General features: G+C 40.7%; 1 protein-coding gene across 1 annotated transcript; it reads right to left on the bottom strand.

Moving 5' to 3' along the window:
- Nucleotides 1-500: 500 nt before the first annotated feature.
- On the bottom strand, nucleotides 501-13,513 carry LOC137193649 (myosin-7-like). Its single transcript, XM_067604929.1, has 39 exons — nucleotides 13,414-13,513; nucleotides 13,143-13,199; nucleotides 12,684-12,891; nucleotides 11,854-11,997; nucleotides 11,233-11,389; nucleotides 11,095-11,122; nucleotides 10,883-10,988; nucleotides 10,416-10,508; nucleotides 10,238-10,301; nucleotides 10,014-10,112; nucleotides 9,775-9,878; nucleotides 9,440-9,578; nucleotides 9,215-9,333; nucleotides 8,890-9,039; nucleotides 8,631-8,801; nucleotides 8,238-8,547; nucleotides 8,075-8,154; nucleotides 7,774-7,979; nucleotides 7,272-7,395; nucleotides 7,043-7,179; nucleotides 6,680-6,935; nucleotides 6,360-6,602; nucleotides 6,097-6,273; nucleotides 5,853-5,998; nucleotides 5,662-5,752; nucleotides 5,188-5,577; nucleotides 4,115-4,241; nucleotides 3,924-4,042; nucleotides 3,649-3,845; nucleotides 3,379-3,562; nucleotides 2,821-2,986; nucleotides 2,593-2,717; nucleotides 2,203-2,511; nucleotides 1,908-2,111; nucleotides 1,466-1,762; nucleotides 1,266-1,370; nucleotides 1,068-1,163; nucleotides 843-977; nucleotides 501-622 (listed from the first exon to the last, which is right to left on the bottom strand). Exons 3-39 carry the CDS (start codon nucleotides 12,882-12,884, stop codon nucleotides 602-604), a joined length of 5,820 nt encoding a protein of 1,939 aa, XP_067461030.1. The 5' UTR covers nucleotides 12,885-12,891; nucleotides 13,143-13,199; nucleotides 13,414-13,513; the 3' UTR covers nucleotides 501-601.
- Between the last annotated feature and the right edge of the window lie 4,082 nt (nucleotides 13,514-17,595).

The raw sequence follows: 17,595 nt of genomic DNA, 5'->3' as shown, positions 1-17,595 counted from the left end.
ATTCTTTTTGCCTAAATGTGGGTAAAAATCTTACAATCTTAGTTCAGTACACTTATCAGCCTATAACTTCCACATTCAATTTTATTTTTTTTTTATCTTTACCTTCTTTTGGTATTACACCAGTTACACCAGTCTCAAGTACATGATTAAATGTATCCCTCATTACTGGGGTCAGCAGACCTTTCATTTCCTTGTACCACTCTGAGGGAAAACCATCTGCTCCTGCTGCCTTATTGGGTTTTAAATTTGGTATTTCCTTATTAAATTCCTCATCTATAATTTTACTTTTAGATCCATATTTTTTTCATCCCTCACTTAAGATAATTTTATCAGGTCAAAAGTAAACACACTTTGATGTGTAAAACCGGTGGAGTTCCCCTTTAACCTGTCCTGTACTAAATATCTGCATATTCATAATTTGATCAAGATACGTTAAATCCAGAATGTTCTATTAACCCACTCATTCCCAAAAAAAAGGAAGAATTCAAAGATGGCCAAAAGCTTGCTGAGATTTTATTAAGCACTACCAGAAGTCAATAGTGATAAATGAGGGGAACTACTTCACACAGCAGTCAGAAGGTTTTCTGAAGGCTCCAAAGCTTCACTCCTCATCAAACCCTTTCTGTTGCAGCCGGGAAAGTTGGAGAGAAAGAAAAAGAGAAACAGCTGTTAGTTCTTCAGATTAGTATTGCTTTAGTATATCAAACATTGAAATTGACATAACACGTATTTGTGCTAATAATTGAATAGCAGAACAGCATACGTGTTAAATTCAGCCAACAGAGGACAGCATGTGTCAGGGTCGGATGCTGTGCGCCTGCTGCAGAATGCATGCTTCATACCTTGGGGCCAGTATCGCGGCTCTTGGCACGCAGCTTGTTGACCTGGGACTCAGCAATGTCGGCTCTCTCCTCAGCCTCATCCAGCTCATGCTGCAGCTTGCGGAACTTGCCCAGATGAGAATTGGCCTGTTCCTCCTGTTAAAGGTAAATTAAAGAAATATAATTACTCACTGAATGGGGAAAGAAACCACATGAAGACTTCAATTCAAAGATTTCCACACTTACAGCCTCCTCAGCAGATCTCTTGTAGGATTTAACTTTCAATTGCAGCTTGTCTACCAGATCCTGGAGTCGAGCAATGTTTTTGCGGTCCTCCTCGGTCTGTGACAAAAGAGACAACGTTCCACACTTATGTGTCCTTAAAAAGAACTTTAACCTCATATGGAGATTAAAGATCAATAATGTTAGCAACAAGCTACAAACCTGATAGGTAAGTTCCTTGATGCGGCGCTCATATTTCCGGATGCCCTTCACAGATTCACTGCTTCTCTTCTGCTCTATTTCCACTTCATTTTCCAGCTCCCTCACCTGGTAAAAGTCAAGATTTTGTAAATTTAACTTTTATTTAACATCTTTGCTGTCCAAAACATGACAAAGATTAGACATGTGACAGAAATACTCACCCTGGACTCAAGCTTCTGCACTTGCTTCTTGCCTCCCTTCATGGCAATCTGTTCAGCTTCATCCAGACGGTGCTGCAGGTCTTTGATGGTTTGCTCCATGTTCTTCTTCATACGCTCCAGGTGAGCGCTGGTGTCCTGCTCTTTCTTCAGTTCCTCTGCCATCATGGCAGCATCAGTAATAGCCTTCTTGGCCTTCTCTTCAGCATTTCTGCACTCCTGCACCGCATCTTCCACTTCTGTCTGAAGCTGGCTTGTATCACCCTCCAGCTTCTTCTTCTGGTTTAACAGGCTAGTGTTCTACATATTTTTAAGATGTGATATTTGAGAATGCGAGAAGGGTGTGTTACTGCACTTCAGAAATAGTAAATCTTTTGAGTTCTTTATAATATCAAAGAAAACCAGTCAGTCTATGGTTGTGTTGCAATAAATGATGTGGGCTCACCTGTGAGTGCAGTAGCTGCACCCTCTCACTAACATCCAGCAGCTCTTGCTCAGCAAGTTTGCGGCTTCTCTCAGTTTGTTCGAGAGCAGCCCTCAATTCCTCCAGTTCAGACTGAAGCAGATTGTTGCGTCTCTCAACAATTGCGATGTTCTCTTTAAGATCATCAGTGACCCGAGCAGAGTCATCCAGCTGAATTTGGCAGTCCTTAATGGGATGACATCAATGACATTCATGTTTATAATCAATTCGAATTTGAAATATCTTAAGAAACTGAGCCTTTGTCTTTCTAATTTACCTTCAGGTGTGCATGAACAGATTTAAGTTGTTTCTGGGCCTCAGCTGCCTGCCTGTTGGCCTGGCTTAGCTGGATCTCCATCTCATTGAGGTCTCCCTCCATTTTCTTCTTCAGACGTAGCGCCTCATTTCTGCTGCGACACTCAGCTTCAAGAGAGCTCTGCAGGGTGTCTATAGTCCTCTGCAGGTTCCTCTTGGACTGCTCCATCTCCTCATCTTTCTCAGTAAGTTTGCGTTCAATATCAGCTTTAACTTGATTGAACTCCATCTGGGCTCTTAGAATCTTACCCTCTTCATGCTCCAGGGAGGCCTGATGGACAGGAGGGTACAGTTTTACAAAGCAGCAGACACTGTTACTCTAAAATATGTTATTATCAAAGAGGGCCTGTACCTCCGCTTCCTCAAGAGCAGACTGGATCTCACTCTTTTCCTGCTCCAGCTGCTTACGAGCCTTCTCCAACTCATGAACAGTTTTTCCTCCCTCACCAAGTTGCTCAGTGAGGTCAGAAATCTCCTCTGTTTGTGGAAGTAGTTTGCATTTAGTTGGTTGTTTGGCACCTCAGTCATATGCTATATGTACTATGTATTGCCTGCCAAGACATATTCACTGATATATTACCCTGTAAGTTCTTGTTCTCTCTCTTCAAGGTTTCCAGTTGATCGAGAGACTCTTCATATGAGTTCTTCAGTTTGAAGAGCTCAGTGCTCAGAGATCTGGCCTCCTTCTGAGAGCTCTCCAGCTCTGTTTGAGACTCCTCATACTTCTGCTTCCACTCAGACAGGACCTAGATATTAAGATGCAAGTCGTAAGATCTTGTTTTAAATTGTCATCTTCTGTCGGTAGTAATCACCAAATCAAGCTCTCCACAGTTTGTGGAATTAATTATTCCAAAAAACAATGCAACGACACTTCAGACTGCAGTTTCAATCTATTTTTGTTTTCATATGAACATAAGTAACATTAATCAAACTTATACTGTATGTTACTAGGTTGGATAGCCATTATCTTATAAGTACTGTAGGTAGCTATTGTTGATGTAATTTATAACATTCCCAATGAAACCTCAAAACTTATAAATCTGTACAACTATACCATATGTGAATATTCCATTGAGGTCTTGGTTCTTAGAGTGTAGAAATGTAGAAATAATCTTGATTATAATGAGTAACGATATACCTTGTCAAAGTTTCTTTGCTTCTTGTCCAGAGCAGCAGCAGCAGCATTAGACCTCTCCACATCCACCATGAGATCTTCAATCTCATTCTGCAGTCTGTGTTTGGTCTTCTCCAGAGAGGAACATTTAGCATTCACTGCTTCAACTGCCTCCTCAGCATCCTGCAGGCGCTGAGCCAGCTTCTTTCTAGATCATCAATAAGTTAAGGTTTTAGTATTATTCTCTGCATGTGTATTAGTATTGCTAAATACCAGTTAAGATTCTTCCCTTACTTGGCCTCCTCCAGTTCCTCAGTCCTCTGGATGGCATCAGTTTCATACTTAGTTCTCCACTGAGCCACCTCAGAGTTGGCCTTGGACATGCTGCGCTGCAGTTCTGCCTTGGCCTCCTGCTCCTCCTCATACTGCTCCCTGAGCAGGTCACAGTCATGGCGAGCAGACTGCACTGCATGTGCTAATGCATTCTTGGCCTGGATGAATAAAGACAATATAGATGTTTCTTTTTTTGAGACATTAAGAAAAATAAATGCATTTAGCTATTTCCATACCTTTGTTTCCTCCTCTAGCTGTCTTTTGAGATCTTCAAGTTGTTGATTGTAGGAATTCTTTCCTCTAGTCAGCTGTGAAACAAGAGATTCTTTCTCCTCCATCTGTCTTAAAAGCTCATCTGGAAAGGCAAAAGTTCGGTTTTAGATTAGCATTATTCTACATTAAACAAGTTTAAGAGCATAATACTGACCATTCTCAGCTTGAAGCTTAGCTTTCTGGGTGGTGAAGTCATTAAGGGATCTTTGAGATTCTTCCCACTTAGTCCTGTATTCGTTCATTTGGTCCTCCAGAGTTCTGCAGGTCTTCTCCAAATTCGTCTTCAAAATAAATATACCATAGTTCAAATGGATTTTTATCACTGTTCAGATACTATGGGGAAACATTTAAAGCAAGTGGTCTAGAAATATCCCCCTTTCCAGGCATTTATCTTCACTAGCTTTCCATCCCCACAATACATTTAACCCTCTATGGCATTTTATTTCAGGGGGGAAATTTTGGGGGTGGAGCTTGGGGGTCCCTGATAATGTATCCATCATAAAATTTGTTGTCGTCCCCCCATTGTGGACTGGGGTAATGGAGCGTCATCCTTTGGTACATCATCAACATCTTCATCCATAGAATCGGTCTCATTATCAACAAACACACATGTGCACATGCGCGGGTGCACACACACACACACACACACACATTACTCTACTGACTGACCCCTGACCTCCTTACTGTCACTCAAACCTGATTCTGGGATCCACTTAGTAGATAGTAAAGTAATTGACTATGGTAATAACTATGCATCCCAGCGTATCTCCATGCATGAGATTGCCCTAACAGGAGTGGTCTAACTGCACAATGTTGCCCTGAGGCAACAAATGAAGTATAGTAAATAAATTTTAAAAAATATGTCTTTAAACAATCAAATATACATGTGTCACATGTGACTTTGTTTCCTGAAAGGACTGTTCCACTACCAGACAAAAAGTCAAACCCACGTCAGCCCCTCATTTCAATGGACACAGACATGTCTTGTGATATCATATATATTTTTTCATTTAAAAAATGTATAGAGGCGGTGTGAGGTCCAAAAGGGTGGTTTGTTGCCTGAGGGCATCACCATGCCATACAGGGTTAAGTTGGAGGTGTTCATTTACACAGTTTACTGATGTTACATCACCTCTAGGATTCAAAACATCATTCAAACAACTAGCTAGTGGTCAGTTGGTTTCACTTGTGTGGGAATTTGCATTAAGCATCTTTAAGCACACATACCTTAGACTTCACAGTCTGTTCCATACTGGAAACCACATCATCCAGTTCCAGTCTGAGCTCACTCTTCTCCTTCTCCAGTTTCTGCTTGACTCTCTGCAGGTTGTCGATCTGCTCCCCCAGGTCAGCAACACTGTCAGCTTGTTTCTTCCTCAGTGTAGCAGTGGTGGCTTCATGCTGCAGAGTGGCCTCTTCAAGGTCTCTGCGGAGTTTCTGGAACTCAGCCTCCCTCTTCTTGTTCATCTCAATCTGGGCTACTGTTGCTCCACCAGCCTCCTCCAGCCTCTCACTGATCTCCTCCAGCTCTCTTGCCAAGTCTGCTCTCTGCTTTTCCACCTTGGCTCTGGCAGCTCGCTCTGCCTCAAGCTCTTCCTCCAGCTCCTCTACACGAGCCTAGTGTCAAAACGTGTTTAAATGCAGTGCACTTCAGAAAAATCTTAACATTTAATTATTAGACCCAATAGTGCACATTTTTACCTGCAGCTCTTTCAGCTTCTTCTGAAGTTGAGCTATTATGGATTGATCATCTTCAATTTTGCTGTTCAGCTGGCTGACCTCAAAGTCCTTCCTGTAGCAGTGTAAGGTTTCAGTGTAAGCTAATTGGAACTCCATATGCAACAAGATCAAATACCTGTTACTGGTCAAACAATGTCATAATGAATTTGTACTTTTTCAGACGCTCCTCCATCTGTTGCTTGTCATTTTCTAGATCCATTATGCTCTCCTGGGTCAACTTTAAGTCTCCCTCCAGCTTTCTCTTTGCTCTCTCAAGGTCCATTCGAACCTTCTTCTCTTGCTCAAGAGATCCTTCAAGCTTAATGCAAATACATAGGATCACAACATTTGTGAATTGTTTAATAATTAATACTCACAATATCATCTAAGTAGTATGATTTTGATATGGATTTTTACATCATCCACTTGCTGCTCCAGCTTAGCCTTGGCCTTGGTCAGAGTGTTGACTTTGTCTTCTTCACTCTGCAGGTCATCCAGCGTTTGCTGATGAGCCTCCTGTAAGGCTTTCTTTTCCTTGGTCAACTTGGCAATTATTTCCTCCAAAGCAGCCATTTCTTCAGTCAGATTTTTTACCTAAGAACCATGAAAAGATGCATTATTGGATGTCTCATCAAGTTGCTGATCTGTGGTCAAATAAAAGGTTAAATCAGTTGTCATACCTTGTTCTCAGTGGCATGCTTCTCTTTCTCTACTTTAGCCAGAGTTAACTCTAAGTCATCGATGTCCTTCTTTAACTCAGAGCATTCGTCCTCCAGCTTCCTCTTCTTAGCAGTGAGTTCAGCATTCATCTCCTCTTCATCCTCCAGTCTTTCTGTGATCTCTTTGAGTTTTGCCTCCAGTTGGATTTTGTTTTTGATCAGCCCCTCACATCTTTCCTCTGCATCACAGAGATTATCTTGTTCCTGCCAAACATTAATCTCATTAGCACATACCTTAATGACATGTTCAAAGGAAGATGTTGCTATAGTGCCATTCTCACCGTTTGAACTTGGAGCTGCAGGTCATTCTTCTCTTGGAGAAGGGAGACCATTTTCTCCTCTAGTTCCTTCCTACGAGCTTCAGACTTTGCGTAAGCTTCTTTCAATTTAAGGAATTCTTCCTTCATGTTGGCCATCTCCTTTTCTGCTTCAGCAGATCTCAGCAGAGGTTTGATCTTGAAGAACAGCTTCATCCAGGGCCAATTCTTGACCCCCATGAATGAACGGACATTCCACTGGATCACTAATAATGCATCTCTAGAGATTTTTTTAAAGTAAACAGAAGGCATTAGTTAAATAAACAAATTACAAATCAACAATCTTTGACTGTTTAATGAACAGTACCATCAGGACACAAAAGATACCTTCGTTCCACCATCTGCTGATACATAATACGAGATAGGATACCACGGGATCTGGCCTGAATATTAGTGATAATTTTAGAGAGACGCTCATCTCTCATCTCCTCAAGTAGACCCAGCAATCCAGCTTTGAAGAACACCTGACAACAATAGCAATGGGTATTTATCTTCCACATCATCCAATGGAATGATGTTTAATTTTTTTCAATATCAGAAAAACTCCAAGCGATACCTTGGTATGACCAAACTTGTATTGATTGTGATCAATATCCAGAGACCCAAGGAGTTTCTCGGCTCCCTTCCTGCTGTCAATGAACTGACCCTCAGGGATAGCAGCAGGATTCAAAATACGATACCTGTAATGGCAGTAATCAAATGTTAATTTGGGTTTTTTATTATGTGATAATAGTTATAACTGTCAATAAATGTGATAGTTAGTTATAACTGTATATAATATATATACAGCCGGGTGACAAATTAAAGGAAAAAATGGTAAAGGTCTCAATGTTTGACCCCTACAGTGAGGGGATCTGGTGGCTCTGTTATGCTGTAGGGAGGAATTTTACTGGCATGGTTTGGGTCCACTTAACTTCTTAGAGGGAAGGGTCACTGCAAATCAGTACAAGGTTGTTCTGAGTCATCACCTTTATCCTATGATGAAACCATTCAAGCATTCAGGCCTGTAACATTTTTTCCCTTTAATTTGTCACCCGTCTGTATTTATAAGGTAATACCTCTGTTTGAAATCTCCATAGAGGATTCTGTTGGGGAAGCCCTTTCTGCAAATCCTGATGCCTTCCAGCACACCGTTACAGCGCAGCTGGTGCATCACCAGAGGGTTCTCCATGGCCCCAGGAGTCTTGGTCTCATTGGGGATGATGCAGCGTACAAAGTGAGGGTGAGTAGACCTCAAGTTGGTCATCAGCTTGTTTAGGTTCTCCTTTAATATGAATAAGTAATCATTTATAGTAAGTGTTTGTTGCTGTATTTATGTACAAAACACCATATCCAAGGATAAAAACAATCATACAGTACCCTATGAAGAGCGGACACAGTTTGAAAAGATGATCCCTTCCTCTTCTTCTCTTTTTTGCCTTCAGTGGCTTCGGCCATAACTGTTCAGGAAAAATCATATCATCTTAGTAACTAGACAACATAACAATTGTAATGTGCAAACTTCATATTTACTCAAGAGTACCTGAGTCAGCTCCAGCGTAATTTGCAAAAAGGGTTGCAAGCAGTTTAAGATTAGATTTCTGGTACAGTGCAACAACAGTCTCATTCAGAGGGTCCTTGTTTTTCACCAGCCAGTTGATGATATTATAATCAACAATTCCAGCGTAGTGACCCAGGGCAAAATGAGCCTCTGGTTTCCCTTTGACAATTCTAGGCTTCTGGAAGTTTGCGGATTTTCCCAGGTGGTTGTCATAGAGTTTAGCTTTAAAGGTAAAATCACTGGCTTTGGGGAACATACACTCCTCTTCAAGGATGGACATGATACCCATGGGCTGAGGAGACCAAAATATGAGTTGTTAGAAAAAAAATGTAAATCATTTTATTTGTGATTGAACATTACATCAGAGTCTCTCACCTTTTCAATCAGGTCAATACAGGCCTGCAAGTCCATACCAAAATCTATGAAAGTCCATTCAATGCCCTCTTTCTTGTACTCTTCTTGCTCCAGTACAAACATGTGGTGGTTGAAAAACTGTTGCAGTTTTTCATTGGTGAAGTTGATGCACAGCTGCTCAAAGGTGTTGAACTGCAAAGAGAAATTTTAGTAAGTTTTTTTCCCATCTATTTTATGTTGAAAGGGGAGGATTTATTGTGTTCTAATAAAAATCACCCACATCAAAGATCTCAAATCCAGCAATGTCCAGCACACCAATGAAATACTGGCGAGGCTGCCTGGTCTCCAGTGACTGGTTGATTCTCATCACCATCCACAGGAACATCTTTTCATAAACAGCCTTGGATAGAGCTCCAATGGCATAGTTCACCTGCAGAATAGAAAATATATTTAATCCCATGCATACAAAAGAATAAAGCTCACTTTTTTGAGCATTTTTAATGCAACTACTTAGCCTCTACAGAAGTAACTATATAGACAACATAATGTAGTCCTTTATTAGACATAAAACATTTCCCTTTAAGTTGATTTCCCTTATTTCTTACCTGGGCGACATTTTGTCCCTTGGTGACCCACTCATTTCCTACTTTGACTCTTGGGTGACAGAGACCTTTAATGAGGTCAGCAGAGTTCAGGCCCATCAGATAAGCGGCTTTGTCAGCATCTGAGGAAGGAAGGCAAAAAAAAGGCTGTAAAATTAAAATGCCTACTTAGGACAGAAATTCTCTTGGTTGGTTCTGAGCTAACCTGGCACACTGAACCTCTCTCACCTTCAGTGCCATCAGCCTCTGCCTGCTCCTCTCGCTGCTTCTGCTTGAACTTCATGTTGCCATAGTGCATGATGGCACCAGTCAGCTTGTACACAGAGTTCTTTTCCTCTTGGATAAAGCCCAGCACATCAAAGGCATTCTGTGGAGGAGCACTAGTTAACACTGGCTCATGAATAGAGAAGCATAATTTTCATCAAAATAATACAATACTGAGAATCTTTATTATTATTTTCCTTAACAGACTGACTTAGTTATAGCTAGTTACTACTAGATCAAAGTTTAATGAAGAATCCTGAAAAGAAGAAAGAAGAAGAAGAAAGAAGAAAGAGCCTTACATCTGTTGCCATCAGTTCATCTGCATCATCAATGGAGGCCACTGTGGTTTCCCCCTGAGAGATGAAGGCATAGTCGTAGGGATTATTTGTGATCAGCAGCATCTCTGGTTGACAGAGGAAGAGGATGAGACAAGGACAGACAGATGAACAACAGACTACAACAAAAACAACAAACTTTTTCCTATTCAGACCCCAACCAGCACTGAGTACACAAAATGAAACAACAGCCCTTTACTGACCCAGGATTTCAGGCTTCTTGTTGGAAAGAATCTGGTAGAAAATGTGGTAATCCCTCTCAGCCCTGAGCTGGAAGGTCACACGAGACTTCTCCAAAAGGTCTGACAAGTTGAAAATACAAGAGAGATGATACTGCCATGAGTAAAATCCATTCTACTGCTACCTGACAAAACATAAATGATATTTACATTATTAGTTTAAGTATGATGGGGGTGTTTGCTCTTACATGTTTCGATATCAGCAGAGGCTAACTTTCCCCTCGTATCAAAATGAATTCGGATAAATTTACCCTGAAGGATAAAGTTTGAACATACATTGATATCTGACACTGCTACTGATTGTGTTTTCATGTGAACTGAATATATAATATCCACAATTTATTCACTCAAAGATTAGATACTCACAAATCTGGAGGAGTTGTCATTCCTGATGGTCTTGGCATTACCAAAGGCTTCCAGCGCAGGGTTAGCCTGAATGATCTGATCCTCCAGGGTGCCCTGTCACAGAAGAACATTGTGCATGCTCAATCTGTAATTTATCTTTAAAGGTACATAAAGAGGCTTCAGCAGCCTCTGGTGGCATCAAGGGATTTTTTTCTGTCTTCTTAATCTATAAAGGATGCAACACAGTAGCTGGTGAATCAGAAAAGGAGTTTATGCCATTGTTGGTGAATTAGTGATTTTTAATTTTAATTTGTCATCAGTGCACAGAGAAGATTTTTTGTAAGGCAAATGTATTCCATTTCAGTTAAAAAGGGAGTAACAGTTGGTAGTGACACGTTTTGTTTTTTGGTTTTTTTGTATACCTATGTTATCTGTAGTCCCCAGAAACACTCCAACAACTCACACATTTGACTGAACACATTATTTACCTTGTCTTTGGCAGCAGGGTCTCTCTTAAAGCCTCCAGCTGCAATACTTGCAAAATACTGGATGACTCTCTTCGTGTTGACAGTCTTTCCTGCACCAGATTCTCCACTGTAATCGCAAAGTCAATGGTCAATACTTAAAACAGTATAACGTAGACAATTTATTTCAGAGCATCAAGCAAGGATGCTTTTTAAATATAAAGTATTATACATACGTGATCAGAATTGACTGATTTTCACGGTCTGCAAAACAAGTTTGAAGAGAGTACAGTTTTGCTCAGGCCAAGATTTAGCATAATTACATATAGCTGAGAAAAGTTACCCAAAACAGCATCTGACTTATCAGTCTGTACCTGCCAACATGTACTGGTAGGCATTGTCAGAGATGGAGAAGATATGAGGAGGAGCTTCACTTCTCTTCTTTCCTCTGTAGGCAAGAACCACCTCTTGGTTGTAGACTGGCAGCCACTTGTAGGGGTTGACAGTCACACAGAACAGCCCAGAGTAGGTCTGAGAAACACAGAAAAATCATTCTTTTACATATGTTTTGTTTTATTGATTTCAGGTTTTTGACACACTTACAATACCAGTCAGTACTGTAAATTTGGACACACCTTCCCATTCACTTGAATGTATATGCTTGAGTGTATGTAAACTTTTGACTGGTACTGTTTCTCTAATTCCTCATAGAGGTTCCTGTACATGTAACCATCAGTCCGTGATTTTGTTTACGTTCTTAAAGAAAAATGAATTCCAATTGAACAATATGTATAGTATTTAAAATTGGTATTAAACATGAACATATTTCCTATAGGTGTAAAAGTACTGGTTTATCCCATCTAGCTGAGGTTTCAGCACAAGACTTAGTCAACACAGTTTGGGTCTGTGTCCCCAGACATTTAAGAACCATGATATAAGTGGTGCACAGTAGAATTTATTGACAAATCTTGTTAATTGGTATGAAGGCTACTCACATAGATCATCCATGCAGCATAACGCTCTTTGAGGTTAAATAGCACAGCTGGTTCATGGAGGAAGGTCAACATGGCCATGTCCTCGATCTTGTCAAACTTTGGAGGATTCTGTTGCAGAATCAGGGATTCTTTGACAACCACAGTCTAAGGGAAATGAATGCACATTTCTGTTTGTGATGGTCACATGTATACATTGTATATATAAGCCAAACAATCGGACAGTTTCTGTTGTGGTTTTTGATACCTGAATGTGCTACCCTGTTATCAACAACATTGCTTGTGCAACATTACAAAGCATGCCACACATTGTTATTGACAGATGGCAGCAATGCCTCGTTTCATCACTCAGCTGCTCACTACATAGACTGGAGACACTGTAATTGCAGCTGTACGCAGACTCCCACACTCACTTAAGGATAAACACTTTAAATCACACATAGATTTACAGTAAGATTAACACTTGCTCCCTGACAAGGACTCACACGTAGACTCAAGCTCACACTAAGATCTAATTTGTGTCCTGTGCTTCTTTAATTGACCCCGGTGACTAGAGTGACACAGTTAAGCAAATTACTAAATGGATTCAATCACTTTTCTGGGACAGATGGTTTCAAGCGCACTGAAGAACAAAGTGGAAAAGTCCATCCGGCATGCTTGGTAAGTTAAGGCAGATAGTACATTTATTTAGCATCAAATAATTACATTTTCATTGTTTAAAAAATTGCTTTTATTTCTATCAATTTACAAACTCTCCACAGCCTGCCTTGTACTTCTGGTTATCCCCAGATTATTATATTGGCTGTATTTTATGGTAAATAGTAATCACTGACCTTCCCATGCTGCGTTTCCACAGTGACTTTGTCTCCATCTCGGCTGGATATGGTTCCTTTCACAAACTCTTCCACCGGATCGGGAACATAGCATTCCTTCTTTATATCGAAGGGACGTGTGGAGGCCTCCATACGCTCTTTGTCCGATTTCCTCAGGTACGGGGCAGCTAACCCAAACACAGCCATCTCTGCATCCCCCATGGCTGCACTAATGTACATATAGTTAGTAGAGATAATTAAGGCATCGCTCTATCTGTATCTGATACTTTACCATAATATAATATAATCTGTAATTTGACTTTACAATGAAATTCTATTTTTTCTATTTTTTTCACTCATTCCTCTGCTTTTGCATTTGACTATTTACAAATCAATCTTTGTCTAAAACCCTTCTATAAGGATTCATATGAGCTTATATGTATTGATGAGCTATAGAAGCCATTAGGAAAGGAGAATTACCAGTAGATTCAACTCAGATGACTGATGAGATGAGACTTCAGAGTATCAGTGATCCACCTGCGGTGGAAAGAGAACACTTCAAGATATTAAGGTTAAAGTAAAATGTCCAAAATAACATGTTTCTTGTTCAGCTTACCAGTATTTAAGGTAACCTGTTCAACCTGGTTAGTACAAATGTCACAGTAAATCTGACAAGTATCTGTTAATGAGATGGGACAGTATGAAAAACAACATTGATGAATACAAAATACAACCAGCTGTTCAGACTTACAGAGGCCAGGTGAAGAGGGCGCAGTTCATAGACCTGGCAGGCAGGGATCAAATATATAACCCCAGATCAACCTGCCTTACAAGGCCAAGGGCACCACCCTGACCTGCTAACCAATACACACACACACACACACGCACACACACATCAGCAGGTACACTACTTCCACACATTCCCCTCTACCCTCTCACACACACAAACACACACACACACACCCACTGTGGTAATTGCCATCACTTTTATCACTAATGACAGGACCCTCTATAGCCCTCATGATGTCTGGCTGCCCTCTCTGTTTATTTGTCTCTACCTCTCACGTCCAAATAATGTGATTTTTTGGGAGCAATGCCAGGAACTTTCTACTGCATAACTCATCCATGACTCACCCAAAGCATAGCCACTCGCCCACACTTTTTTCTGTCATCTCTCATGTCTCTTTTTTTCCAAGTGAGGACTGATCGTGGACAGAAACCAGATTCCATTTATTGCCTGTGAGGTGAAGAAAAGAAGGGCAGAGAGTAAAAAGAAAGGTATGAATTACTTAGGTAAAAAATAAAATTACCTGTCCACACATTTTATGTATGAATTTTGCTGCTGCACACTAATACACGGTATGTGATTTTTAACCAAAAAGATCTGGGTAAGAAAAAAAATCAGCAGAAAATCTATTTCTCAAAAATAAAATAAATAATTATTAAAATATGTATCACAGAGGGGGTTGTATCAGAACAACTTTTTTAATATTTCAACTTTTTGAGAGATCAGCCCATTGAACATTTTCTGAGTCTGCTTACAGTCAGTTGTGCCTCGAACAGTACAACTCCATAGCTATGCACAGAAGACAATGTAGGATAGCAGTGATTCAGCACTGGCACATTGAGATTCCTTTTCTTTCTTGGGTACCATGGTCTTCATCACAGCAGCAGCTGACCTGATCTGACAATCTATCTCAGCATGACATCAGAATTTCTTTTACCCAGACTTGTGACCACCAAGATATTTGAACACCTTATTTGGACCAGTTAACTTGCATGTGGTCATGAAAGATAAATGTGGAGGAGGTGATTGGGAAGAATGGCATACCATATATAAACCTGGGTGGGGTTCTCGTATCGAACATCCATCCTTGGTCATGGGTTGTCCATAGAAAACACAGTTTTATCAACTTCATGAAGATGAGGTTAGATCAGTGGTCAGCTTCTTCTGCTCCATGTCTTGGACTTTCAGGTAGGAGGGGGAGAAAAGTTTGTTCACTGACACATCAGGTGGTGGTCAGTTAACTGCTGAATTGAAACCCAAACCTGTAGTGAGGGTGAACTGGGAACATCTGAGACCTTGTTTGCAAATTCTTCAACCTTTGCAGAAAATGATCATTATATCTTTTTTGATTTTGGAGACATAGGGCTCTATTTTATTCATGAAAGCACAACTTGCACTAAGTGGTAGATCTTGGACACACGGACTGTCTCCAAGCACAGCTGCTAGTTTGGTTTATGTTGGGATATAGATTGGGGGGTGTACTGATTAATAAATACATTCTCATCCACTCACATCCCTGGTCTCATAGCTCAGTAACATCAGTGCCAATCACAGTGAAGCATACCAACAATATTTTCACAAATGGAAAGAAGCTTCTACAGGAAATCATATTGTTGTCTGGTTTGTACAGAGTGGCACAGTGTGACTGTACAACATCACAACAGTGACAACATTAACAGTTAATTATTACAATGATAATAGAGATAAATTACAAAATAGTTTATTGAAGTTGTTTGTATAATTGCCTCAATCTGACACTATTTCTGTCATAATTCTTCAGTACTTTAAATCATAAATGGTCACATTATATCTTGAATGTGTAATAGCAGCGTTTGCACTGTGATACATTTCAAGAATAAAACATGAAATGCCTCTTCTGTTTTAAAAAGAGTTGTACAGGATGTGATGTGTTGGGCCGTGGCTACAAGTTTGGCTATCAGCAATAATTAATGATTATCAAAGATAATTGTTAATTATTAAAATCAATAAAATTATTAATAGGAATTAATAATAACGGGGCACCACCCTGGACTCAGGGAAAAAGATAGCCAATTCAGTCTCAAAGTGTACTAATCTATGAATTTGGGACTTTGATTAATAATTAATTTAATAACTATAAACAAAATCACCATATCAATAGCTAGTAAAGGTTGAAGGATTTGGAGTTCTTTACAGAGCAGAGGTTGGCAAAACTCATTCTTGTGCAACATCAAAACAGACAACAGGTATATCCAAAAGCATTTATTTAACAAAAGGGTAAAAGCAACACACAATACTAATCTAGCTGAGTGTACCTATATACAAGTGTGAATGTGTGAGTGTGTGTGTGTGTGTGTGTGTGTGTGTGTGTGTGTGTGTGTGTAGGGAAGACAATAGCAAGATGGCTGCAGTCACCTGGTGACTGAGCACATGGCATGCCGACACTTTGGCTGATAAAGGGAACTGCAGAGATAAAAGGCCAGACCATGTGGTGTCTTGAACCACATGTGCTGCCTGAACCAAAGTTTGCCAAACTAGGTTTTAACCTCTTAACTGTGTGGTTCTCTATTCAAGGCCAATTGGTGTATGCTAAAGGTGCCAGGTTAAAACGAGGTTAGTTGCATGCAAGGCCTAGTTACTGGATGTAACATGTGTTAAGCATGCTAACATTAACCTAGCGGTGTGGCTATGCAGTAGCCTGACTATAAGCAACAAGGACATCACAACAACAGTTCAATGTATAACCTTAACCAAATCAATACACGTACAGTACATTGTTTGAGTTAAACATTCTTGCTTAGCCGTACTATGCTTCACTGTGTTGCTAGGCTATGCCCAGTTGTTACCAGTCCATGAAGGAAGAGATGCTTTGTGGTGTCCTGCTTTGATAGCTGGTGAATCCGTGGGTGAGTCAGGCTGAGAAGGCTTTGGCTCTGAAGCTGAAAGATGCAGGCGTTGCTGGGCAGACAGCACTCCAGTCGTGCAGAGGGCCCAGGTCACTCCTTGGTGTAGAGTTAGCGGCAAGCTAACTCCATTTCGCGGCTCCTGTACTTGTTAAACTGGCCAGCAGACTTGTGTATTAGCTGCTGGCACAAGGAAACTTAGTTTCTGAGTCTTAGGCAGGCTCTCGCGTCTTCTGCCGTAAAGAAGACTGTGTGTGTCTGCTGTGAGCAGGCCACACCAGAGAGCAGAGAGCTGCTCCAGCAGCTCTGGAGGTGTGAAAGAGCAAGGAGCTGCTCCTGCTGCAGCTCATGGAGAAAAGAGAGGCAGCTGCTCCTGCAGCTGAAGGAGAAAAGAGAGAGATAAGAGGGGAATCTCTAGTTTTGATAACCTGGATCCATGGGTGGAGCTTCACACTTTGGGTGCGAACCCCCAGGGCTCAGGTTTCTTGGAGTCTTGAAACATGTGGTAAACTGTGGTCCACATGTAGTCCCAACATCCCCCCTTTGGTCCTAGGATTGCACCTGATGTGTGATCCTGGGAGCACAAACATACATGTACTGTATGGTCCACAGTTGAGTTCAAGAGTTCATTTGTCAGTTCATTCAAGTTTGTAACATCTGGGCAGTGGTTAACACTATCTATCTTGGCTAAGCAAGAACAGTCAGAATTACAAAACAAAAGCATGATAGACAACAACAAAGGCATAGTCCTAAATAACATAACCTGGGTTTCTCATTACTCTTTGGGTTAGTGAGAACAGGAATGTTAGTGGTGTAACTTTGTTAAGGTGAGGACATGTGTATGACTACTTCTGAAAGTACCTAATCAAGTGTCCTAAGCTAGTGTTTTGCAAAGTGATCCTATTGACAAAATACTACCAAGGAGTTGATCCAATTGTACTTGCAAAGTAGGACAGTGGTGTCTGAGCTGAATCAGAATTTAGGCTTTCCTCAACTAATAGCAGGCTGTCTGGCTATTACTGAGTTTAGAATAACTGAGGTTGCTACTGTTGCTAACGAACCCAAGTTTACCTATGTAACTGCAGGAAAGGTAAGGCACTGGTATCTGTCTTACTGTCAGTACAGGGGTGGACTGTGTTGCTGTCTAGAATTGTGAGAAGCGAACTCTAGAGCTTTTGTGCCTTAAGTTTCTAACTTGTGGCTCAGGGCTGTAACGCTCCGTGTAGCCAGGGGGAGAGAGACATTCAGAGGCACTGTCACTGTC

This window comes from Thunnus thynnus, chromosome 12 (genome assembly GCF_963924715.1).
Source record: "Thunnus thynnus chromosome 12, fThuThy2.1, whole genome shotgun sequence".
NCBI lineage: Eukaryota > Metazoa > Chordata > Actinopteri > Scombriformes > Scombridae > Thunnus > Thunnus thynnus.
The sequence above is the reverse complement of the archived record's forward strand: the minus strand, read 5'-3'. Positions and strand labels throughout refer to the sequence as shown.

Coding starts and splice junctions, on each gene's coding strand:
- LOC137193649 (XM_067604929.1), bottom strand. CDS start 12,884: ATGGGGGATGCAGAGATGGCTGTGTTTGGGTTAGCTGCCCCGTACCTG. Junction 11,998..12,683: donor TGGAAACGCAGCATGGGAAG/GTCAGTGATTAC, acceptor CATTTCCCTTAG/ACTGTGGTTGTCAAAGAATC. Junction 2,512..2,592: donor CTGCTCTTGAGGAAGCGGAG/GTACAGGCCCTC, acceptor CCTGTCCATCAG/GCCTCCCTGGAGCATGAAGA.